This window comes from Falco peregrinus, chromosome 4 (assembly GCF_023634155.1).
Source record: "Falco peregrinus isolate bFalPer1 chromosome 4, bFalPer1.pri, whole genome shotgun sequence".
NCBI classification, from domain to species: domain Eukaryota; kingdom Metazoa; phylum Chordata; class Aves; order Falconiformes; family Falconidae; genus Falco; species Falco peregrinus.
In genome coordinates, this window is record NC_073724.1 from 72,798,920 (window position 1) to 72,825,282 (window position 26,363).

At 40.5% G+C, this 26,363-nt stretch overlaps 1 protein-coding gene across 1 annotated transcript; it reads left to right on the forward strand.

Annotated features, from left to right (window-relative positions):
- Positions 1-8,582: 8,582 nt before the first annotated feature.
- On the forward strand, positions 8,583-12,196 carry SLITRK1 (SLIT and NTRK like family member 1). The gene has a single exon (XM_005238097.3). The coding sequence runs from the start codon at positions 8,802-8,804 to the stop codon at positions 10,878-10,880; it is 2,079 nt and encodes a 692-aa protein (XP_005238154.1). The 5' UTR covers positions 8,583-8,801; the 3' UTR covers positions 10,881-12,196.
- The last annotated feature ends 14,167 nt before the right edge of the window (positions 12,197-26,363 follow it).

Consider the following 26,363-nt stretch of genomic DNA (forward strand, 5'->3'; position numbering starts at 1 on the left):
AGCAAACTACATCCTGAGTCACCACTGCAATACTAGCTTTACATCAGAAAAATATATTTGAAATCATTTGGGATGCTGTGATGTAAAATCGAGTAGCACAATGATTAATCAGGTCACCAACCTCTTCTCCCTTATGTCTCTAAAATGTTATTTAATTAAAAAAGAAAAGTCATGTGGGATTGGTCACAGAGTATGTTTTCTAGGCACTGCATAAATAGGAAGAAGGTATCATTCTATTGTTAATAATGTTTCATCTATTCAGTCTTCCCACTGTTTGCTGATGCCCAGAAATTCTCCTTTTAATGTGCAAACACCACTGGATGGTTTTTTAATGAATAGCTTCAAAAAGCTTTTCAGAAATTTTCCATCAGAAAATTTCAGTTACATTTAATCAAAAGAAAGGAAAAATAATTTTGACAAAGTACAATTTGGGGAAAAAAAAGAAACTAAAGCAAATAATTGTGAAAGATATCAAATTCTGATCTCCTGGTATTCCATTCTGATTTTCTATCTCAAAATGTGCTTAGGTGTCCATTAAAAAACAAAATTAACAAAACCAGAACGAAACATTTCACATTTTAATCAACCCAAATGGTTTGTTTGGGTTTTCTATTTTAAACTGTACTGAAGTTTATTAATTTGGTTTACATCTTTACCAGTTTGGTTGGTTTTGGTTTCATTTTGTTTTGTAACAGAAAAAAGGAACTGATAGACTTCCTGAAAACAAAACCACTTCTTCACAGTTCTCATGGTTAAACAGGGACTTTAGTATTTATTTTTTTTCTGAAATGTTTATTAAGTGAAAGGTACCTCATGTTTCAAATGGTTTGTTATTTGTCTCTGAAATCCCTTTGTTTTTGAAGTCTGAAGTCTGAATCAGGAAAAGACTGAGGAAAGAAAGCATTCTTTTTTCCCAGTTAAAATAATTCAATTACAGTGAATTAAGATGTGAATTAATAAGCAAACCAAGGCTTGGTATTGCTGCCACACCACATAACTACATTAGGCCTCCAGGAAGAAAATGACTGGCATATGAAACCTTTGATGCATAAAATCAAGTCTGAGAGAGGAGGACAAGGAGGCAGGAAGTCTTTAGCTTTTCTTTTGGAACAGGCTTATTTCTATAAATCTGTAGTTCTGCATCTCTAAAATACTGGGGTAGGAGGCAGGGCTGAGCCTTCTGAGACTTTGGTCTATTTCTAGCACTATCAACGGCTTGACATGTGACCTTCCCAAGGTCGATGCTTCCGTTTTCCAATCTGTTGAGCAAATAAAATCATACCGTATTCCATTGTAAAAGCCTCTGAGGTGGGTTGATTAAAAAAGGAAGAACTGGTTACTATTCTTACATAAGATTTGACTTTTTGTATTGTACCTCTGAATAATGGTGATGATTACCTCAGTCACAATGTTTGTTCATCACAGATTTCAAAGCACCTTTGGGCTGTATAATTCTTCCACTTTCTCAGACTAGGAAACTGAGGCCCAGGAAAGAGAAAATTGTCCAGAGTCACCTCAGAAAACTGTTGGTGGAAGCAGGTCTTTGCCTCAGTGGTGTGTTCTGTGCTCTAAGAAGTGTTTCCCTCTCCGTTATTAAACAGAAATACATTATAGTTAGAGCAGATACATAAACCCTTATCTACTTTTGTCCATGTAAATGATCCTTATGTTGCTCTGAGATTGTCCCATGAAAATGGTTAAGAAAAGAATTAATTATTGAAAACACATTATAGATCTATTATTCAAGCTGATGTGATTCAGTGGGATTACTTGTGTAAGCAATAGATTGAAGTTTGAACACTTTTTTTTTCTTTTTTTTTTTTTTGAGAAAGATACTTTTAAATGCCTTGTGTAGGTCTAAATGACACAGTGCTTTGAATTACTTAAGTTATGCTCTTCCTGTCTTGACATACAAGTCTTCATAATAGGATGAAAGTAATTTTTAACTAACGTTAAATTGCATGAATACACTTTAGTAAACTATCTCAGCCAATTAAATATGTTGCAGAGTGACCAGCTATTCAACCTTTTGCTTTGTTTCCAGTCAGAAAAGCGACATGTTTCAGGAAAGAATAAAATTAGCAAGCAATCAAACTATAAAAAGGTCATATTAGTAAAACCGCAGTACTATATTGCATATTAATCACAGTACATGGAAGTCAAGTCTTGCAGGATGTTCAGAATTTTTGTAACATGTACTTAAAATGGTAACACTAGAATCTGTTAAAAAAAATAATTGTGCTGAGGTTAGAATATGGTGCAAATGCTGTCACTTCTTATTAAGGGATATAACATTTTCCTGGTATTTTCCTTGCTATAGCTGACCAAATGAACAAATATTTTTCACAGTGGCATTGATATTTTCCCTGGCCTAAATTTATGTCTTTTAGTACAAATAAAAAAAAAAAAAAGGGGGGAAAGAAAAAGAAGAAAAAAATCTGTGTCCTTCATTGCTGCAGTGCTGAACACTGCAATGCAAACTTAGGAAGAGAAGCCTGGAGTGAAAGCCCAGTCCCTGAGTCAGGCAACTAACCATCTCACATACTGCACCTGGAAAGGCAGAAATCAGGCCTCTACATCAGGACTGAGAGCATCAAAGATGCAGCTCAGAGACTGTTTCAGTGAAATGCTGCAGTGGAATCTCAGTTCACGTTCTGGGGTCAGGGCTGCAGCAAAACCATCTTCCTCCATCTGCGCTCCACAACTTTAAATTCTCCCCTGAAAACAGATAGCCCACTTCTGTTGTAGCAAACAGGGAGGGAGGGAGGGAGAGGGAGGGAGAAGGAGAGGGAGAGGGAGAGGGAGAGTCTGTATGAGTGTATATGAGTTTTGGGATGAGAAGAATAAAAGGAGATGGGTGACTCAGCTCCTTATTTCTTTCCTTTTAAGCAACAGCATAGTGGGCAGAATATACTTTCCCAGTGGAGACATAAAGTCAATTCACTGCTAAGTTGGAAGGGGCTTAAGTCTGTTCCTGCAGTACTCTTCATTTTAAAGCAGGCCACTCCAGAAGACTATGATGGAGACTATAAGCTGTGGGGTGTGGGTGGGAGAGGTGGGGGCAGAAATGAAAAAAAATATGAAAGGAACAGAGAGAGAAAGATACAATATAAATGTCTTTGTGACTTCAGTCCTTCACCAAACAGCTATTCTGGATACTGTCACCAGTAAGGACGGTAGTTCTGGGGCTCAGTCCTGTCTTAAGAACTGCTCAGGTATTTCAATGATTTCAATGCAAGCAATCACAGTGGAAACTGGGTCAGAAACTCAGATCAATATGTATAGTTTAAATAAGAAATTCTGTTCAGGACCTTGGTCTGGCCTACTCACTAAATACACCTCTTGCTTCCACATCATCCGAATTTCAAAATGAAATGACTGCATGCTTTTTAGAGCAGACTACACCCAGGCTGGATGCAAAATCTGTCCACGTCTGTGACTCCTATTCACTTTTCTGACAGTGTTTGAAGCTTTTAAGGCTAACCCTGTGACCTATTTGGACCAATGTTTCCAACACAAAATTATTGTAAGGTCTGATGAATATGTACACTGGCGAAGAACATCTATGGGATTTGCTACTGGCTCCACAGTCTAAACATCTGGTGTGTAAAGTCTGTTAGGTCAAACTCAGTCTCATACAAAAGCACAATGCAAACAAGTCCTCCCAGGGCTCTGCACACCCTGGTGGATGCTGTAACTCATGCTCCCTTACTGGCTTTCTCTGGTTCAAGGGATCTCAGAATTATTTTTCTTGTAAAGTGGAACAGCTGCAGCAAGAGGGCTGGTAGCCTGGTGGTTGAGGGTATGAGCCAAGAAAGAGGAACATGTGGGCTGGCTCTTACACCGCAAAAGATAGAGAATTTTTATTTTCTCATCCCAAGTCAGTCTCCTACTCACTAGATAGAAGTATGCAAACCACTTCTCTAACTTTCTTTTCTTTCTTTTTTACTTTTTTTTTTTTTAATCATCATCATGCGCCACTGCTTCATTTTGCAGAACTCCATCTGGTGAACATATCACAGGGAGACTTGGAACATGCTCACACGTCACTGCCCTCATGAAAATGAAGAAGAAAATATCGTATCTAGTTTTGGAAACCTTGTTAGGCCTAAATGCAATTTAGGTAGAAGTCCAGTAGTTCTAAGACCAGCCTTGTGAAACATACTGAGATAGAAAATTCTGGGAGGAGATCCTTGTATTAATTTAACCCCTCCTACCTTTTCTTAAAACCTGATAATCTGAACTGGTTTAAAGTCATTGTATACTTCGGGAAACATAGTGTCTGCAGGAGCTGCATCAACATATAGAGGCACCTGTGGTAACTTCCACTGCTAGCACAGTCAAAGCCTGAATAAAACCATAACTTCAAATAAAATAATGATTTTATAACTTTTCTATTTGCTGACTCCACCATAATTTCTAGTGCACATACACACACACAAAGATGTTTTATACATATGTGTGCACATGAGTGTGTGTGTATATCCACACACAGCATCATGTCTACAGTGTAGGACGTCTTTATTGTGATTATACCTCCCACAGAAATAATGAAGCCAATTTTTACAGTACATAGCACAAGTATTGAAAGCAGGGTATCTACAGTAATAAATTTTTGTTCTGTAGAAACTTTGCAGATTCTCTAAGTTCTGCTCTGCAAGTTCTACAGTGTTAGGCAAGGTAACTAGCTTTTTCACATGTTTTGATATAGCACAAACACACCCTTAACTGGTGTTACTTACATAGCCATAGCAACAGGGAGATGGGTGATTAACAGGTGGGAAAATGTAAAAGTACCTTTTCCTATTTCAAGGCATTTTCCATATTAGGAGTAAAACCATGCCTATTCAAAAGGCAACTCTGATACCCAAGTCATTATACTCATTTTAGGTTAACTGTGAGACTTTACACCCAGAAGATACAAGTAGGAAGCTCACTGTCTTAGGCTTCTAGAAGCTGCAGAAGCAAAGGCAAGGTAAAAAACATCAGATAAGGAAAGGAGTCAAGGGAAATAGACTTGGGTGCTCTTTCTCCTATCTGATCTTCTGGATAATGTTGAGGGGATAATGTGAGCTCTGGTTAGTCTGCCTGTGTATGGATTGTAAACTGGGATGCATATTCTGAACTTTAAAGACTCAGATTCATTGGCACTTCAGTGCTACATGATCTCTCACTTTACCACTCTCTAAGTAAAAGAGCAAAACATTTCAGACAGAAAGATCCTGACCAACCTGATCCAGGAGTGTTTCCTTAAAACACTTAGAGGCAGACCTTTTCTCCTAAGATACATGTTTCCAAACTTCATTCAAGAAGATGAGAAATTTAGAAATCTAGAAATTTAGGATTATGGTGCTGAGTAATGATAGATAAATTCCTGACCCTGATGCAGCTTTCCTGTATTACTCAATTTACAGAACCAAAACTTCAGATACCAAAATAGATTATGCTTGTTTTTAAAACATATATCATATATATGAGACATGAATCTCTATATATAGTTCCAAAGTATACAGCTGAACACAATGAGTTCCTTATCTAAATACTCTTTCATAAGTTACATAGCACCCATAAACACCCTTACATCTTCTGGAAGATTTTTCCACTTTGAAATTCTAGGGTGCCGGATGGCTTCCACTAGTTCCCACCTCTCAGAAGATCCCTTGGAAGAAGCAGGAAATTTGTCCTTCATGCTCTGACAACAGGTCATTGTCTCCCTCCTGTTGTTTGATTTGTACTTATTTATTTAATATCTTGATAATGTTCAGGTCCTCTGGTTGCATTCTGATTGTTTTTACGGTGCCTGAGCAATTCTAATAACATGAAGTTAAAGATGCTCAGAAGCTTTATTCTAAGGTGAGAAGAGAACAAGTTCTTTAGTCCTCCTGCCCCACATCTTGGTGAGTGTTCACCAGGCTCCAGATTTTCAGCCTTTCATCCCCCAGGACTTTGCTCATGGTGATCTTGTCACTGTTGCTGATATCCCATGAGTGCATCCTCTACTACAGCCCCTACCCTGACTCTTGCCCTTTCCCCTGCCTCTCCCTCTTCCCTCCACTCAGTTTCCTGGGGACTTCCCTGCCTCTGGCTCCCCTTGCACTTCAAGACTGGAATTTTTTATCCACAGAAGTTTCCAGCCAGCTTAGCACCTTCCACCCCCAACACCACCAAAAGACAAAGTCAAAGAAACCATAGGGAAAAATTAATTAACGCACCTCAATGTGGCACCAAGTTTCCTTCCTTTTTTTTTTTTTTTTTTTTTTTTTTCCCTAATGAAACCACTAATATATGTCTTGTGGTACTTTCTGTCTCAGTGGTATTTTATCTCTCCTGGCCCATTTGTATTTATTGGGCAGATTTTCAGGGCCAGGATTTTTCTCTTTTTGTCTGTTTCATTTCCTCCTCCTGTCCCATTTCCTCCCTTCTCTTCCCCTTCCTTCCGTAGTCCCTGCACACCATAACGAACCGAAAGGCCAAGTCTTCATCCTGGGGACCCAAAATGGCTACGGTAACTACTCTAACTTGTCTGTGTTATAATTACATTAATTTGATAAGGTCATTGTCGGCAGGATGTCTAATTTACTTGCAAGAGGCGGCCACGGAAAAGCTTTGACCAAATTAGCATGCCGCCGGGACCAGGGGGTGCAGGCTCCATATGGCTCCCTGGCTTTTCCTGTAAATAACCCTCCTCCAGCCCACTCCTGCCGTTACATCCCCCCCTGCCATCGTGCCGCAAAGTTCACCAGCGGCGCCGAACGGGAGAGGTACAGCCCTGGGCTGCAGGAGGCACCCGGCGACCGGGCTGTCTCTCCCGCCCCCGCCTCCTCCCGCTCCTCCTCCTCCTCCTTCTCCTCCTCCTCCCCCACCGCCTCCTCCACCTCCTCCTTCTCCTCCTCCACCTCCTCCTCCTCTTCCTCCTCCACCTCCCCCTCAGCGCAATTTGACAAGGCAGGGGGAAACGCGGGTTTCCACTTGCACCACCAGAGGTGCAACTGGTTCTTCCCCCGTAGGCGTCTGAAACCCGTCCAAATGATGCAGAAACTTTTGTATGCTTGGCTCCTTTCTTTAAGGCCAGGCACCGATTTTTCCGCTGTGTAATCTCTTTTGTCAGAAGGGTGAGAGCTGGAAAGGGCGGCGGGGGTGGGGTGGGAGTTCGAGGGAAGCAGGCATTGTATTTCCAGAGCGGGGACATTAGGAACATCTCTAGAGAAATATCTGTGCATGTACATACGTGCATCTCTAGATTTTTATGTATAGATAAGAACGTCAAGATGCACAACTGTCAGTTTCAGCCCTCCCCTCCTTAAGGGAGACACTATACTCTGTGGGAACAGGTAGCATGAATCACTAACAGTGCAGCAATCCCCTCCTCCCTACCCCCCCTTCTTCTCTGTGATCATGTAAGTTATAAGAAAATATATATTTATAATGCAATAATCCACAGTTCAACACTGCATAGAGAACGCCAGCAAGAGACCAAATCTGGCATGAAACACTATAGACTGCAGGGGAGGAAGAAACGCATTTTAAAGCAACGATAAAAATGGCGTGCAGAATAATTACCTCAAATTGCTACTCGCTTGACACCCTGACAGTAATTCTGTTCAAGCCATTGGGAAATTCAATAAGGCAAGCACACCTTCCTCGCCTGCTTGTACAGATGTGAGTGTGTGTGAACGAGGGCAATAAGGAAATGGTCGGGAGGAGGTGAATGCTAAACTTTCCATCTTAAAATAAAAGAAATAAATTAAACAATCCATTTAGGAGAAAGCATCTAAATAGATCGACAGCTTTTAATGCCAACGTTTTTAACGCTTGCCCTGTACGTGGATTGATTTTTTTTTTCTCCAGCATTCCCTCAGCAGATGGATTTTTGCCACTGCAGCTCAGCAGAGGGTGTCAGATCTTTCAGAGTGCACCAGGTTGAAACGAGCTGAGCCTCTTAGCAACTCTCCCTCTGCGTGCATGTGAGTGTGTGCGAGCGTGCGGCTCGGCAGCAGCGGAAGGAAAAAGAAGAACGAGCGAGCGAGCAGGGGAGGCAGCGCGGGCGGCAGGGCGCGGCGCGGGCGGGCGGGCGGCCCCGGCCCCGCGGCAGGCTCGGGCCGGCGGCGGGCATGGGCAGCCGCGCACCGCAGCGGGGGCAGGCGCCGCGCAGCGCCGGCGGCTCGGCCGGCAGCGCCTAGGCTGGGCGCGCTTTCAGCACCGAGGCGCTGGACAGCGCCCGGCGGGCGGCGGGCGAGGAGCGCGGCTCCGCGGCCGCGCGGCAAGGTCAGTCCGGCGCGGAGCCGCGCACAGCGCCGCCTCCGCGGCCAGCGCAGCGCCGCCCGCCCGCGCCTTTCTGACATGCAGCGGCGGCCGGTGGCTAGCAGCACCGTTCCCGTGCCGGTGAGCCAGCCTGGCCGGCAGACCTCCACTTAGCTGCCCGGGAGGCGTTAGGGAGGGCGATCAAGGAGGGGGATTTTTTTTCCTTCTACTTCTTTTTTTTTTTTTTTTTTTTTTTTTTTTTTTTTGCGTGCCTTGCAGTACGTGCCTCGATAGTTTGTGGATATTGACTGGAATCTGAGCTGTTGCAGTTGTACGGGGGGGGGGGGGGGGGGGGAGAGAGGGAGAGAAGAGAAAAGAAAGCGTGTGTCCCCCGCTCCGCCGACCCTCCCTGCTCCCCCTCCCCACATATTTTTTTCTCTCCCCCTTTGGTGGCGGTTCGGACATTTAATGTATTGAATGAACTGGAATTGCTTTCCGTGTGAGAAGGATGGTTGCTGTTACTTTGTGATGAGATCGGGAATGAATTGCTCGGTTTAAAAATGCTGCTTTGGATTCTGTTGCTGGAGACGTCTCTTTGTTTCGCTGCTGGAAACGTTACAGGGGACGTTTGCAAAGAGAAGATCTGTGCCTGCAACGAGATAGAAGGGGATTTGCACGTAGACTGTGAGAAAAAGGGATTTACCAGCCTGCAACATTTCACCGCCCCAACTTCCCAGTTTTACCATTTATTCCTGCATGGCAATTCCCTGACTCGACTGTTCCCTAATGAGTTTGCTAACTTTTACAATGCAGTCAGTTTGCACATGGAAAACAACGGTTTGCATGAGATTGTTCCTGGGGCTTTCCTTGGGCTGCAGCTGGTGAAACGCTTGCACATAAACAACAACAAGATCAAATCCTTCAGGAAGCAGACTTTCCTGGGGCTGGACGATCTGGAATACCTTCAGGCAGATTTTAATCTATTGCGGGATATTGACCCGGGAGCATTTAGGGACTTAAACAAGCTAGAGGTTCTGATTTTAAATGACAATCTCATCAGCACCTTACCCCCCAATGTGTTTCAGTATGTGCCGATCACCCACCTCGACCTCCGGGGAAACCGTCTTAAAACCTTGCCTTATGAGGAGGTCCTGGAGCAGATCCCAGGCATTGCTGAAATCCTGCTAGAGGATAACCCCTGGGACTGCACTTGCGATCTGCTGTCGTTGAAGGAATGGCTGGAAAACATACCCAAAAATGCTTTGATCGGCAGAGTGATTTGTGAGGCTCCCACTAGGTTGCAGGGCAAAGATTTAAATGAGACCACAGAGCAAGAGCTGTGCAAAAAGAACAGAGTGGATTCTAGCCTAGCTGCTCCCCCTGCCGAAGAAGAAACCTGCGATCCTGGTCCCATTCCAACCCCCTTTAAAATACATGGCAAAGAAGACCCTGCCACACCAGGATCTGCTCCAAATGGAGGTACAAAGATTCCCGTCAACTGGCAAATCAAGACCAGACCCACTGCTGCTGTGTCAACAGTTAGTGCAAAGAGCAAGCTCCCTGCTACCATGTCCTGCCCACAGATCTGCAGCTGTGATCAGATCCCTGGCTCGGGTTTAAAGGTTAATTGCAATGACAGGAATGTGAGCAGCTTGGTGGATTTGAAGCCCAAGCCTTCCAACGTGCAGGAGCTGTTTCTAAGAGACAACAAAATACACACCATCAGGAAATCCCACTTTCTGGATTACCGGAAACTTAATTTACTTGATCTGGGCAACAACAACATTGCCACTGTTGAGAACAACACCTTCAAGAACCTCTTTGAACTCCGATGGCTCTACATGGATAGCAACTATTTAGACACCCTGTCCCGGGAGAAATTCACTGGGCTGCAAAACCTGGAGTATCTGAACGTGGAGTTTAATGGGATCCAGTTGATCATGCCTGGCACCTTCAATGCAATGCCCAAACTGAGAGTCCTCATCCTCAACAACAACCTGCTGAGGTCTCTCCCCGTAGACGTGTTCGCTGGGGTCTCACTCTCCAAGCTGAGCATACACAACAACTATTTCATGTACCTCCCAGTGGCGGGGGTGTTGGACCAGCTCACCTCCATCACCCAGATTGACCTGCATGGGAACCCATGGGACTGTACTTGCCCTATCGTGCCTTTCAAACAGTGGGCAGAGATGCTGCGCCCCAAGGTGATTATGAGTGACCTGAGGTGCGAGTCCCCTGAAGATTTCTTCAAGGAGGATTTCGAGTCCCTCTCCAACGATGTGATTTGCCCTCAGTTAAAAATCTCACCCACATTAACTTCTACTAACAAAAACAGCACCGGGTTGACAGAGACAGGTACTCACTCCAACTCCTACTTGGAGACCAGCAGGGTCTCTATTTCGGTGCTGGTGCCAGGGCTCCTGCTGGTTTTTGTGACCTCTGCATTCACGGTTGTTGGCATGCTGGTGTTCATCCTGAGGAACAGAAAGCGGTCCAAGAGGAGGGATGCCAACTCCTCTGCATCCGAAATCAACTCCTTGCAGACGGTCTGCGACTCGTCCTACTGGCACAACGGGCCCTACAGCTCCGACGGGGCCCACAGGGTTTACGACTGCGGCTCCCACTCCCTGTCGGACTGAGGCGGCGGGTGGGGCGGGGGCGGCCGCCGCCCGGGGCCGGCCCTGCGCGCTGCGGCCGGTGGGGCGGCGAACGGCGCCTGGGGACCGCTCTGCACCTCGGCTACCTTGTGTGAGAAGCAGAACACACGCACGCACGCACGCACGCCCCTCCTCACGACCCCCAGAGCAAGCACCGAGGCCCAGGGCGCAGCGGGGGGAGCACGGAGCGGGGGCGCCTCCCCACAGCTCCGCGCAGCCAGCGCGGTGGGCGCATCCCCCGCGCACTGCCGGGGCAGCAGCGGACAAGCGAGGACCCGCTTGCTGCGGCTGCGGCAGGACGAAGCACGGCTCCCGGTTGTGTTGGGCTTTTGTTCTGTTGTGTTGGGGTTTATTTTGCTTTTTTGCCCTCTTCACTTGTGGACCGACCCGTCTCCGAGAGGCCGGGCAGAGGGCCGGAAAGGCTGAGGGAAGAGCGGAGGAAAGGCTGGTGTCGGTCTCCTCCTGACTGCAAAGCAGGAGTGGAAAGTTGCACGAAGGCATGAATGTAATGTAAATAAATGACTCCGACTCCGAAACAGAGAAATGGACAGGGAAAAAAAAAAAAAAAAAAGAAAAAAAAAGAAAAAAAAAAGTGCTGCATGGCTCGCATGGATACAACGCACCCCAGGGACGCTCCAGCCCCCGACTGGAAGCAGCGTCTAGTTCACACCATCATCCCTCTTACCTGATAAGTCCCTTCGTATCAAACCTTCTATATACGAAATACAGTATAATAATAAAAAGTGCCATTTCGCCATTTTTGTGTGATCAATAGGCAGTAGACATCGTACTTTTACCGTGGAAAAAAAATTGTAAAGGTTTTATTTAAGGCATAGTTGCATGAATATTCTCATTGGATTTTTTTTCTTTCTTTCTTTCTTTTCCCTTTCTTTTGCTTTTGAGGCGGGAATTACTTTGCTGGGAGAGATTTTGCTTTGTTGATGGTGGATTGTGTTTCGTTTTTCGGGGTTGGGGGGAGGGCTTTTGTTTTTTCTCTTTTTCTATATACATATTCAGTATTGCCTTTCCATCTGAATGTAAAAATTAGTACCCTTGATTTCTATTATGGTAACAGTGTAAACATTAAAAAAAAAAAAATCCAAGGCAGTTAAGCATGACCAATTAATGTCACTCTAGTGCTTAGGCTGCAAAGTTTAATGGTAGAAAATTCTGTGCTGTTGTAAATCTTACTATAACTTGAGGAAACCAGAACTGAGGAAGCAAGTGAAACTTACTAATTCTATTTGAGGATTTTATAATGGCATATTTTTTCAGTATTAAAGTGAAAATGTTTTCAACTCCGGGTCCTTACCATTTTTCCAGCATCAGTTCTTGCAAGTGGGTGATTTGGGTTTAGGGGACAGAGCCTCCTTTCAGTGCTTTCTGTGTGTGTTTCTCTCCCTCTCCCTCTCTCTTTCCCTCCCTTCCTCCCTCCCTTTTCTCATTCATTCACACGCAGAGCCACAAACACCCTTCTCTCACCCCTTCCCCAATATAAATAATACACAGAACTTTCCTGCCTCCTCCTCTGCCTCGCCTCCTTTTCTTTTATTGTATTTTTTATACTAAGACAGTGAATCCCTTTATTAATACTGTGACTCTCGCTGCCGCCGCCGCCTCTGCTGCACACTGCAGATATATTAGGGATGTTAGAGGGAATTTGATTTAATTGACTCTGCCTCGCTGGCTCTCATTAAGCCGGAGCCGGATTTCACCGGTCAGCACCCCTGGCCGGCAGGCAGCTTGCCGGGCTGGCGGCGAGGCGGGGCCGCTGCCGGCTGCGGGGCTCCAGCAGCTGCTGCTGCGAGTGGGAAAACTAATTAGCGAGGGGACTTTCCCATCCCTGCTCTGGGTAGCTGCACCCTTTGATATTAAACACTGAAGAAACACACGGCGCAGCGCTGCAGTTGGACTTCAGGGCAGCTCGCATTGGTTCCCCTTCCTGTAAAGAAAAGTGCCCCTAAACCCAGTAAAACCTGTAAAGGCGAACGCCCCTGCAAATCACTTGTAGCTCACAGCTCGAGTCCCAGTGGAGGTATAGAGAATTTCAGTCACGTTGCTTCTGGCTTTCTCCAGGCAGAGAATCCTTTTAAAGAATAAAACACCGTAAGGGACTTGCTAAACTTCAAATACTGATTCGGTTTGCTTTATAGAAAGTTCCCACCTTTGGGATATGCGAGGAGAAAACAGACATACTGACACACACATTGCAACGGATACACTCTCAAAAACGAGGCAGAAGCCTGATCCTGAGTGTTCATGAAGTATTAAACATGCGGAATAGCTCATTCCTCCAGAATCCCTTATCACTGTAGAAAGGTCTGCAGTCTCCTAGAAAATACCTTGAGGTTTGGCTGTGTAGCTCTGAAAACGGGATGTCCTGATTAACTATACCAACCGGTCCTATTTTGAGGGCCCTTCTTTATTCCCCCTCACTTCTTTGTTAGACTGATTGTTCTACCAGGACATTCTGTGTAAAACAAAGTGATGGCAGTAGAGGCACTAGTTTGCCATTGTGCGTTGTACAATCTGCCGGATTCAGAAGAAAAAAAATGCATTTACATGTGAGCCAGTATTTCTGTCCTCAGGAGGCCATCAACTTTAGGTTAGGCATAGTAAAAACAAAACCAAAACCAAAAACATTTAAGAATAAGCCAGTGCACCCCTAGATGACTACCTAAGTTGTGCTGCCTTCTCCATGGTATTGTGGAGATGAAACTGAAGAACTGAGAGCATTAAGGATACATCCCATGCTAAAAAATCATAGTTATGTTACAGGCACTGTTAGAGAAGTAAAAATAAAATATATAGTGAATTACAGATGTCAAATCACTGACAGATCAGACATGCATGCATTCCAGAGAATATAATGCTAAATATATCATTTTGATGTCATCATTAAGAAGTAGCATAAACTTGTAACTTTGGTCATTTCCTTCCCTCAAAGTGCTAGTTCGTTGGCACGCTTAAGTAAAAATGTCAGTTCAATTGAGGTGTTGAAAATATGCATTTATCACCTGTTTCTAAGCTGAGGTTGGGGAAAAATAAAAAAATGACCCTTTCTCTTTCTATGTCATTTTCTAACATTCACATGATTCTTTCTTCCATCTTGCAGACACTCACCCTTAAGACACATAGATCACCGAACTCTCCAAGATGTTATAATAATTACCAGGCTTTGAATTACAATGCTTATCTTATTTGCATGTTTAGCACTTCCAAGGTTATTTTTATCAAAACAATACATTCAACCAAAGAGATTGATAAGAGAAAGAAAAGGGATGATTGAGGATGTAGTGAAGGAAAGTGTAGTGCAAATATCTTAAATATGTTTAGCTGTGCAGTGTTAACAACAATAACAAAAAATATTCAATGTTATTCATTTTGATAGAGCTTAACTATTGTGATAATAGTTCTAACATTGAAAGCTTATATAATATCAATGTTGTGTCAAAACGTGCATTTTTTCCTGCTAACTTAAGAAGAATATTGTAACATCAGACATATACATCACATTAAGTTATTTCTTATCCTGTATTGATCATCATAGTAAAGAGATTTCTGTTTTTCAGAAAGGACAGACAGGAAAGGAACAGATAACTTGTTTAGTTGCTTTAAAAAAAAAAAAAAGTTGTATTTTTTTTCCTGCAAAAACTTCAAATAAGAATAGCCTAGAATATAAACTGTTGCCATAGAAATATATGTCTGTATGCATGGTAGCCTCTTGCATGCCATTGCAGAAGACTGAATGGAACTTTAGAAGCAACCTGATAAAACTTTAAATTTACACCCACAGGTGTTACGTATCATTTTGAGCAGAAGTGTGCTGTTGAAACTGCACAGGAATGTGTTACTGTATTGCTTTACTAAATTTATTGGTTGTGCCAGGTTATTTTATGACTTTAGTGCAGTTGAATTGAAAAAACAGTGTTTCAGATCTGCAAGCAGAGTAAGAGGATGTAAACTTTTTTTTTTTTTTTTTTTAATGCAAAAGCAGGGTCAGATCTTATCTGATAGAGGAAAAAAGTCTTTGTGTACTGGTCTTCATTCGGGTAGAACAGCCATTAACTACAAAAGGTGAACATTTCACACATCCTTAACCGGGTGGCAAAACCCATGAAGGTGAAAGTTAGGGCAGCAAGAAGTTGCAAAATGCTCCTCCTGCCCCACAGAGTAATCTCTAACTCTCATTACCCATGAGAACTTTTGTAGGTCTCCCAAATATGAAAGTCTTCCAAAGACAAGTGACTCTTAGTAAAGGGGTAACCTCTTTGTATTTTTGTCTGTGCCTTGTTCAGTTGCAAAACAGGGCAGGATTTTGTTCAAGAGATTAGTATCGTTGTTTATACTATTTGGATCAGTCAGAGGAGGTTTGGCTACATTTTTATTTATGTGTGATCGAAAGTGAGCATTCTTAGATTATTATGGACTTCAGCAGGTAGATCCTTTTGTATTTAGAAAAGTTTTTGTAGGTGTATACATGAAGTAGGACAATTTCTGTGGCTGAATCTTATTCCATATGTTTATGCAGTTCAAATTTGTGTGAATTCTTTGTGATTTATAGTACAGAAATTTCCAGGCAATGAGCAGGACTTCTAAGCTGGCTGCTACATTATTACATTTTTTTGGTATTTGGGAACAAGTCAGAAAGTGAAGAATTAATGGTTTGTGTTGGTAAGCTATAGTTGCCCTAAGATCACCCAGATATTTATATAATCTGTTTAAAGTGTGTAATGTATTAGGGGTATGGACACTGCCAATCAAAATCTCAAGAATATTTTTCAGTGTTGTCAGCTTTTCCCAGACAGAGGAATATTAGCACTGGAAAAATGTGGACCAAAAAGTATTGCAAGTACTGTGTTAAATTACATTACATTTGTTATGGTTATGTTTAGCAACAGTACTCCAATAGGTTAACTTGTAACAGAAGCTGATATTCACATAATAGTCTGAGTGTTTCAGAAACTTTTCCAACAATATCTTATAGGTGGATAAACATAAATAAGATCCATCAGTATTGGTTCTCCAAGACTAATTACCAGGTCAATTAACATATTGTCATACTGAATGGTTCCATTTACCAGCTACATTTTCTCAATCAATTTCTATGTATACTTCTTAAATGCATTCTTCAGTTATGCGGGAGAGGAACAAAGTCAGCAGAAATTCCCCTGATGGAAACAGCAGTCTCCTGCATCAAGCACTTGAAGGCTAAGACTGAAAATTCATAGCAGAGGAAAGAATGCACAGAAACAACCCATTGTAGAAGACACTGAGCTGACTCTAAGTGAATGACTGCTTTAAGTGCCTTTGTTTTAGCGGTATCAATGGCACAAAGTGCTCCAGCATTTGCCCCATAGAAATATTGGTGACATCAGAACTCCTTTTCCTTCTTTCTCTCTCTCTGTTAGATAGCAAGATTGATGCATCTTAGATAGCTTCTAAGCCAGTGGAACAAATTCCCTTAGCTATTCATGACCTTTATTGATGTCATGATTGTTCAGACAGACCCCTCAAGCTTTGATCTTAAAGCATGTCTAAAGCATGGGTTCTCATGCCTGGTTTGTGTTACTTTATCATTCCTGAATCATCTGCAAATCTCTTGCAAGTGGGAAGTTTAGCCAACGAGGTGCATTAAAATGTGACTTGAGGAAAACAAAAGAACGGGAAGTTAAGGGTTCTTTTTTCCTTTAAATGAGAATTGAAATAATAAAGATGGGCTGGAGAACAGCAATGAAAACTTTGGAGAGCAGTGAAAAATATAATGCAGAGCAGCTATGAAGAAAATAAGGAGCAGTGTAGTCTGGTGGAAGAAAATTAGGGAATGTGACTCATTTTCTGGATCACTATGTAACCTAGAGTGTAGGTGGTATTTGTTTCACCTAGCTTCACCGGCTTGTATGAGCTGCCCTAGCACAAGCCACTAGTGCCCTTAGGAGGTGTCCTGGAGTATCTGTGATGTGTATGAGGCTGGTAGATACAAAATAAGGACTAGGGTACAATCATATATTTCTGAAGTGGCAGCTTGAGCCTAGGTGGGATAGATTAGGGTATCTGAAATAGGAGTAGACACCCATGTGGTAACAACTGCATTGAACTCTGGATCTACAAGGAGAGGCTGGTGGCTGGGTTCATTTGTTCTACATAAGTAATTTGAATTACCTTGGTATCTGCATGGTGCTGACAAAAAAGACTCAAGGCTTGTAGGACATATGGTCACCTGGTGCTCAGGCAAGATACTTTAAAATACCACAAATGGCACTGCATGTCTATAAACGGGCAAAGGAGTTGAATCCTAAATGTAGCTCAGTTATATACACCTGCACTGCAGACAATTAAATGCACATGAGAACTAAATCAACCCCTTAAAATTATACAAAATAAATTATATCAGAGATAGTTAGCTGAGACATGACAATTAATTTTGAAAGGATGACTGTTAATTTTTAGAGGGTATCAATTAGGTCACATGCATCCCACACACTTTTCCCATCTGTTCTAACATCACCCGAACTTGGATTTTATTTTTGTCTTTTCAAATTGCTAGCTCTTGAACTGGGGGATTGTATCCTAACGGTAGCTTTTGTATGGGACTCCTATTTCAGCTGATGCTTTTAGAAATTGCTATAGTACATAATAACAGTAATAGAAACAACATAAAGTAACAGAAGGGTCAGGAAACAAAAATGTAACAAAAAAAAAATCCTGACAGTTACTGCTGCTACCATAATAGTAAACAGCTGGTTCTTGGGTCAAGCTTGAAACATAAACGAGGAATACAGTACTTCAGGGTTGTAGTCATTATTGAAGTCATTAAGATGATCACAATGAGAGATAAATGCTTGCAATGGATGAGAAAATACAGTAGAGAATGTTTCAGAAAAAATCTGTTTTATGAAAAGAAAGTGCCAAACTGTAAGTGGTCTTTCACAGGAGGATTGAAAAGGGAAAAATGTAATTTAATTATGGACACACAGTAACAACTTATTCACATGAGATATCTTAAAAGAAAGACAGATGGTAGGAAAGATTTAAGCACAGGATGTAAAATATGTGGCTAGGCCCCAGAGCCTATTAGTCATATTGTAAGTGGATGTATCAAGTTGCCCATGATAAATATGGCACAACAAAGTTGGCAATATTGTGTACTGGGCACTCTGCAAACAATACTGACTTTTATAGAGAATGTCAGCACTTAGATTTGGTACAAATGGAGAGAATGAATATAGTATAAGATTTTTTTCACTGTTACCGTTTGGGAAGCAAACATGTCAAAACTGGCCAATGTGGTTATCAAAGCTATTGTATCAGGTGTCTTTGTTGTGGTATTTTCTCTATTTTAGTTGGTAAAAAAAATATTGATAAAGAGGATCTACTCAAAACGTAAGCATAGTACTATTTCTCTGGTATGTGGTGAAGTTTGTAGTAGTTGAAAAATAATGTGAATGAAAAGATGATCCTTTCCTGGAAACATTCTTCAAAAAGCTAGGTCGATGGATACCTCTAAGCTACTGAAATAGAAATAAATTTATAAATATTTGAGTGATTTTTACTTTTGCAATAATCTTAGATCCCTATCAGAAATTGTGTTCTTCCCTATGACATTATGTGTGGCACAGAATAATAATATTAATAGCAGTAAAAATAATGATAATACCTTTCATGTTTAGAAGGTTTTCTATTTTCTTAATTCCTATAGTAAATTAAGATGCATATATCCTATAAGGAGAAAAACATGCAAACATATTTTCTCCCTCTCTCTGGCTTTTGGGTTTTTTTTTTAATTTAAATTTTGTCTTTTTTTGTGCTTTATTTTAGATATACATACTTTTGTATGTAAGAACATGATGCAGAAACAAAATATTATCATTGTAAGAACAAACAAGAGGAATGCACTAAATACAGATGCTAGCCCCTGCAGATTTTCTGAAATTATTCAGGAAGAAGAACTGCAGGTCTGAATGGCAGAGTGAAAGATGTTACTGGCATTGGTTAAAGGTGCCATTGGGAACAGGAAGCACTCATGTTTTTGAAAGGTCTTTTTATGACTATGCTGCTATAAGTGAAAGATGATCTTAACCAAGTAAAATTTTAGTATAAGACAACAGTCCTCTGGAACTAACTAAATAAGAAGGTATATTTAAGATAATGATTAGATTATTGACTTGGGCCTTATAATAAGGCAATATTGAAATTAAGCTGAGAAGGAAGGGGTTCTTACTAGAGATTCATAAATTGCTGTCTGCCCAAACTTATTAGCTCAGTTGCAGAGTTGTATATTAAATTAGGCCCATTTGTGCTCTGAATAAATTTGTAGTATTCATAAGTTCCATCTGAATAATAAGTGTAAAGATTCTTATCCTCATTCTGTATTGTACCTGAGCATGTCCATTACATTGTATGGCTGAAATTAGGAATGAAATAAAAGTGAAGAACAAATTTTGCTAATAAGGTTTAAAAATAGGTTGCACATTTAAAGGATCAGTTCTGTCTACTGCTGTTACACCATTAGCAAAGTACTGGTCCAACAGTGTTGCAATACGGTTCATTTACATGGATTTTATCAGTGCAGTTGGTTATTTGAAAGCAATAAATTTCTGATTATGAAACAACAAGCTTATGATAAAGACATTTAGTACTAAATTTACGATAATTGCTATGGAAGAGTTGATAGTACTGGTATTAATTGAACCTTAATAATATCTAGAATGATTCAGAAAGCAAATGGAAGTTCTCAACACATGTGTTTCATCAGAATATATGTTTTCTTAGACTAAATCCCGTGCACAGATAGGTTTCTGTAGTTTTCACTGAATTAAAACTTTTTCCCAAATGTTGGGGTTTACTAAATTCAAAAACAATTATTCCTGCAGAAAGAAGGAAGCCAGTTGCAAATCTGTGCTTTGTCTGGACTAATGAGGAATCAGTCTCTCATACAGGACCAAACTGTCAAACAGTAGTGGAAGAAAGAGAAAATTTAGAAAACATAACTGTGTGACATAGATCTTTTGCATTGGATTGAGTGGCCCATACCTCTTCGGCTGGAATGGGATCCGCTATCCTGCTAAATTGATGAAAACAGAACCTGAGTGAACTGAAGCACTGGAGCTATAATCCATAATAGATAATCCATAATGGAGAAGCCCTACTGAATAACTGTTATATCATAACCTAGCACGTTTTTGGAGTTCTCCACTACTTTGTTGAAGACAAAATTGCTACAGAGGGGACTAGCCCTCAGTAATGGGAACATGAGACAATTTGTACTTGGACTTAGAGCCTGGGATTTAATTTTCTTCTTGCTTAGTATGCACAGTATATCTGCTGTAGGCTCAGCATTTGCCTCAGATATTTATTAATGGGCTTAAAAGTTGGGATTTTTTGTTGCTGTGTTCTGCCCCTCACTTCCTGCTCACTTGGGCTTGCTTGTGCAATTCCTTCTCAGATATCCTGTAGATATCTGTAACCACCTTTGATGTCCTTGCCTTTGGCTTTGACCAACATTGCCCGACTGGACAAGCAGACAAGAATATGTCAATGAGAATTTTTGTTTACTTAAAACAATAAAACCCAGGAATTATTTTTGTCTGTCATGTGGGCTAATATTTATATTAGAACTACTAGAATGTGTTAGCATTTAGTTAATTTATTTTAGTTCATTTGAATTAGTTCATTTACATTAGTTAATGTAAATTTCTGTAGTTATTACCAATGGCATTCAGCTATAATCCCATCCTTTTTGAACTCACAGTAGACATTTGGGACTGGATTTTAAAAAGAGTTTAAGTATCATTTGAATTGTGCATGCTTAGACAGTCTTTAAGGTGTCCTAAGGTACTGAGATACCTGCGCAGGCTTAACACATTTTCTTTTCTAGACTGGCAGCTGGAGTCCCAGCAAGATACTTTAGCATACCTTAAGTGTTATGGATTATTATGTTAAGGCATTTTAAGTGTTCCCTGGCTGAAATGTAACAGCTGTATTGTGAGAATATGAATTTAGACATCTCAGTCTGTAACTGAATTGCAGCTTCTAAGATTGGGTGAGCTAAATCACAACTAAGCTATTTAACTTTTATGTTGCTAAAGTTAAGAGTGATGAGTTTCACACTTATGAATAACATCCTCAGGATGGAACTTTCAATTAAAAAAAAGAATACACACACATAAGAAGGCAGCCAAAGAGTATTTAAATGTTTTTTTCCTTGTCAAATCACAATCTATTAAAAGAAAAAAAAATACTACAGATTATACATAGAAATTATTATCTTTGGTGATGTTTGTTGTAACATGAGGACACAGACAGATATATATTTGCTTGGTAAAGTTTTTACAGTGTATTAATATTTCATGTTACATTATATCAGAAAGTAGAATAATATTCCAGTAAAATAACAACAACAACAACAATTAGGAGTTTTGTGATTATTTCTTGTCTCCCCCCTGCCCCCCAAGAGTGTCCCTCTCTTGGCTTCAGGAGAACATCCTCAATTCAGTGCAACACAGATAGGATCAGAATAAGGCAAAGAATATCAGCTAACTTACTTTCATCATATTACAGAATGCTTAATTATGAAATAACCAAAGAATAATTTATGTAATAATGCCCCCAATAAACAGGGTAAAATTTGGCCCAATTTACTAACATTGATCCAATTAAAAAAAATCAGTAAATAAATCAGAAAAATGAAAATAACTAAGCCCAACTCATTCTTAGAAAAGTACCTTTAATATTTAATTCAATAGTGATTGAAAGTTAGAAGCCATGGACTTTGATGCAATATCTGTGTTTGTAGAATGAGTCTAAAGCTAGGTAGAATCCATAAAACACACAGATCAGTATAACCACAGTTGACACTAACCGACAAGCCAAATTGACAGTATTAGGGCAGAGGCCAAGAAACCAGATACTAAATTTTTTTGGGTTTTTTTTTTTCCCCTTCTTTCTATACGATGCACTGATAATGACAAAAGGGATAAAGTTCCTGAAAATATAGATCATAGATTATGTACATCAGATTAATAGATATGGGTACTGAGATTTTTTTCATCATTAAGTTCTGAAGCTGAATTTCAGTATACTCATTCTGCTGAATTCCTCACACCTGCAGTGCAGAGGCCTCCTGCTGAGCAAGTCAGCTTTGGCTTTCTGCACAGTCAGTGGGGAGAAATGGGAACTATTAAGGTTCATGTGACATTTTGGGATGTGAAGAACAGTTCAACTGTAGACTAAGGCACCAAACTTAAACTAACACTAAACACTGTCATATGGGTGTGAACTGGGTGTATAAACTCTGATTATGGTCATCAAAGGTCTAGTCGGTACAGTCAACAGAGAATAGAAAGTGTCTCAGCTCAGTTTAAACAGATGCTTAACATGGAACTCAACTTTTAAATGTAGTGTTATTTTGGGTTTCCTGGGGTGTCCCACCTGGCCTCTGGCTGCATTTTAGAAGGCTGTAGTTCTTTCATAGATCCTGTGTCATACTTGTGAGTGTCCTGGATGCCTGAGATATCCTACAGCATCTCAAATGTTACCAGTCATTTATGCCTTGGCCAAGACCAAGTTTTTCATTGACTGTATGTGGAACTTAGATATTTAGTTCATATTTGGACATCTATGTTTGGAAGTCTTAATCTCTAAGTAAGCCTTACCCATACTGAGAAAGAGATAAAGCATGTTTTAGTAGTTTTATTTCTTTCCACTAACTCTAGCAGGATTTTAGGACACCTATATATCTATATATCTACATCCATAAACATCTACATTTCCTCAAATTAATTCCACACTTTGAGTCTTCACTTGGACCATATATTCTTTTGCTGTAAAATGGCATAGTTCATTGAACTTCCTGAAGGGAGATGTAAGGATTTGGGTGTCTGGCCTCTCCCCCTTCCCTCTCCCCCCTTACCTCAACAGGCAGTGTATCTGGAAAACACCAGCCCCACAACACATCTGAGCTCTCAGACCCCAAAGGGACCCCCCTTCACTTCAAGGAGCCTAACTCCATGAGGAAAGGGCCCTATTAGGCACAGATATCTTTGCTCTGGATTATGTCTTGGGGAGGGGGGCAAGGGGGAGGAATATAGGCCTTTTAGCTCTGAATATTCCAGGGTTGTTAAAAAAAAACCCAAAAAACCAAAAAAACCAAAACCAAAAAAACACATGGAAGTAGTTTCCTGTTTCAGGAAGAGCTCATATATGCAGAAACGTCATATCAATTCCAAAGAAATCAGGCTGATGGCTGATAATTAAAGTATTCTTTTCCTCCTTTCATGCATCCATGTGGTATTTATTGCACAAAATTGCATACTATTACACAAAAGTCCATAGTGAAGAAAAGTTTGAACATTTCTCCTGAAAGTAATGTTGAAGATATGAGAAGGATTAGCAGGGAACTTGGCAGACTTTAGCAGAAATTGTTAAGAGGAGTCAAAACTAATAACAAAGTTCCCTGGCATCGTTCAGAAACAAGTGGTAAATTCCATTTCTATGTTCAAGTCACTAGAAATATCTTTGGATTTATAGTAATTACCTGTTATCTTCAGTCAAATTTAAAAGATTACATGAAACAGAGTTATAAATGGAAACTAATTGGACTAAGTTACTTAGCTTCAGAAACATCAGCGATGGTTTAAAAGTAAATGTTGTCATCTGCTTTTTGTCTCCCATGAGCAAAGCTGTACAACATAACCACCATACATAATCCATAGAAAATTATTTCGAAAAAAAAATCAACGCCCCCAAAGTCTACAATGAAATAAAATTTTCATTTGAAGAGAAGTCTGAGGAGGGGGAAGCAGAATGAGGTATTTCATGCTGGATTTTTCACTACATTAGGCAGACTGTGTGTGACAAACAAAACCAGCTCAAGTTTTCATTCCTAATTGACTCTGATTCCTTGCAAATTATGCATATAAACATAGTTTTGTAAGCAAGTTTTAATTATTTTTCATGTTAATGTAACACTTCAAACCAGATATTGTACATGACTATTATGTTCATCATCACACTATCTTGCTCATCAGGTTCAATGTGTTTTTAAAATTTTCATTGAATTTCCCTACAGAATGGTAGAACAGTTTCATTTCATTAACTTTTCTTGAATTTTTCCATTTATCAAAGTAAAGTTTCAAGCTTATATTCTATCATATTATTTGTGTAACAAGCTATTTGTAAATGACTGGATAGATCCTGGTGAGGCTTTTTAAATTGAGTGTTCTATTTTTAACAGTTTCCCAATATTTTGAAATAGTCATATGGAAAATCAATTGCAACACGTAGATAAGTCTTCAAACACGTGAGGTAAGACTTTGGCCTTGTCAGTTCAACAGACAATATGACAATAATGCATTAGTGTAAATCCTGAGAGACCCTTTACAAAATGGAGATCTTTGCTTTGTATTCAGAGTTTGAGCAGTTTCTGAGCTTTCAGACACTGAATATGCAAAGCTGCTTCAAAAGCAGTCTCACTTCTGCACATCTATATTTTGATATTTTATAATAGAAAATCAACTCAAATAAATACAGAATTTCAATTAATAAGCTGTAATAATGTTAATAGAACAGAGGAAGGTAAATAAATGGTATCATATTTAAAATATAAAAAAATACAACTCTATAAATTCCCAAACACATGGAACGGGATTTAACTTCTTCCATAACCATTTCCTTCCTACTGATCTTTACGTAAGGAAGTTGTTAACATACCTTTAGTATATTGCACACCTGGCCACATAGTCAATATGATAATCCGATTTCACTTTGATGTATAGTTCTGTAAACTGACATTCAAATCAACGAGTGTGAGACTCTAATAGTAGGATTGACTTATGTCCATTTATGGTATTTTACATTAATGGAATAATTCACATAAATGAGGCCTAATAAAAATTAATACTCTGTTTGCCTGGCTGTGTGAATACTATAGTCCTGTGTTCATTGCACATGTATTCCATGTATTCAGTGCAAATAATGCAGTAACGATGGGCAAATCTTTGACCAATAGATTTTGCTTTTTGTTAAGTCCCAGTGTTGAATCATATTAACATAATAACTAAAACTTATGTTTTGAATCAGAGCTGATATAGTTGAGTTTTCTGGTTAATGAAGTGGTGCTTTCACCAGAAACTCAGTTACTTCTGCCTATTTTGAGAACTGAATAACTATATACACAGAAGAAATCTTGTCCATGTTGATGTCAGAAGTGTGGAATAAAGTAAGCAAATTAGGGCCCTAATGTATGTGCCTAGCACCATTTAAGATACTTTAAGGTAGCTAAGAAATCCGTATAGTGATGGCAGATGTGACATGGGACTTATGAGAACCTCATATATTTCTGGACCAAAAGCTGGACACCAGATACCATGTTCTAGGACACCTAAAATGTCACCAACACCTATGCTAAAGCACTTGAATTAGAAGGACACGCTGACACTAATATCAATTGGTTCAAGTTTCCTGTCTCAAGTTCCTGACCTTCAAGGCAGGACCTGAGGGGAAAAAATTACCTCCCATCATAGAAAAAGGTCAGCTAAAGACCACTTGAAGAATATGAATATACACAAGCCCATGGGATCTGATGAGATGCATCCCAAGGTCCCAAGGAAACTGGCTGATTTAATTGCCCACTCACTGTCCATCATATTCCAAAAGTCATGGCAGTCAGGCAAAGTCCCCAGTGACTGGAAAAAGGGGAAAATTGCACCCATTTTTAAAAAGGCTGGAAGGGAGGACCCTGGGAAGTAATAACCTGTCAGCCTCACCTCTTTGCCTGGGAGGATCATTAAGCATATCTTTTGGAAGCTACGTTGAAACATATGGAAGACAGTGAGGTGGTTAGAGACAGCCAACATGACTTTATCAAGGGCAAATCATGCCTGACCAACCTAATGGCCTTCTATGATGGAGTGACTGCCTTAATGACCAAGGGAAGAGCTACTGTTGCCATCTGCCTGTACTTGTGTAAAGGCTTTGATACAGTCCCTCGTAGCATCCTTGCCACAAAATTGGAGAGGTGTAGGTTTGACAGACAGGCTGTTAGATGGATAAGGAATTGGCTGGACAGCCATGTCCTAAGAGTTACAGTCAATGGCTCAATGTCCAAGTGGAAACCAGTAACAAGTTGTGTCCCTCAAAAGTCTTTACTGGGGGCAATACTATTTACTATCTTCAGCAATGACATAGACGGTGGAATTAAATGCACCCTCAGTTAGTTTGCAGATGACATTAAGATCAGTTGTGCAGTTCATACTCTTGAAAGAAAGGATACCATCCAGAGAGACCCTGAGGAATGGGCTGATGCAAACTCCATGAAAGACATCCCTGACAGTGTCATGACAGTTGGAGTAATGACCTTTAAAGGTCCCTTCCAACTCAACCCGTTCTATTCTATGACTCTATGATTTTAAGACTCCTAGCAAGGACGTTTCTTAATCGATTTTTTCAGAACTTACTGGCTTCTTA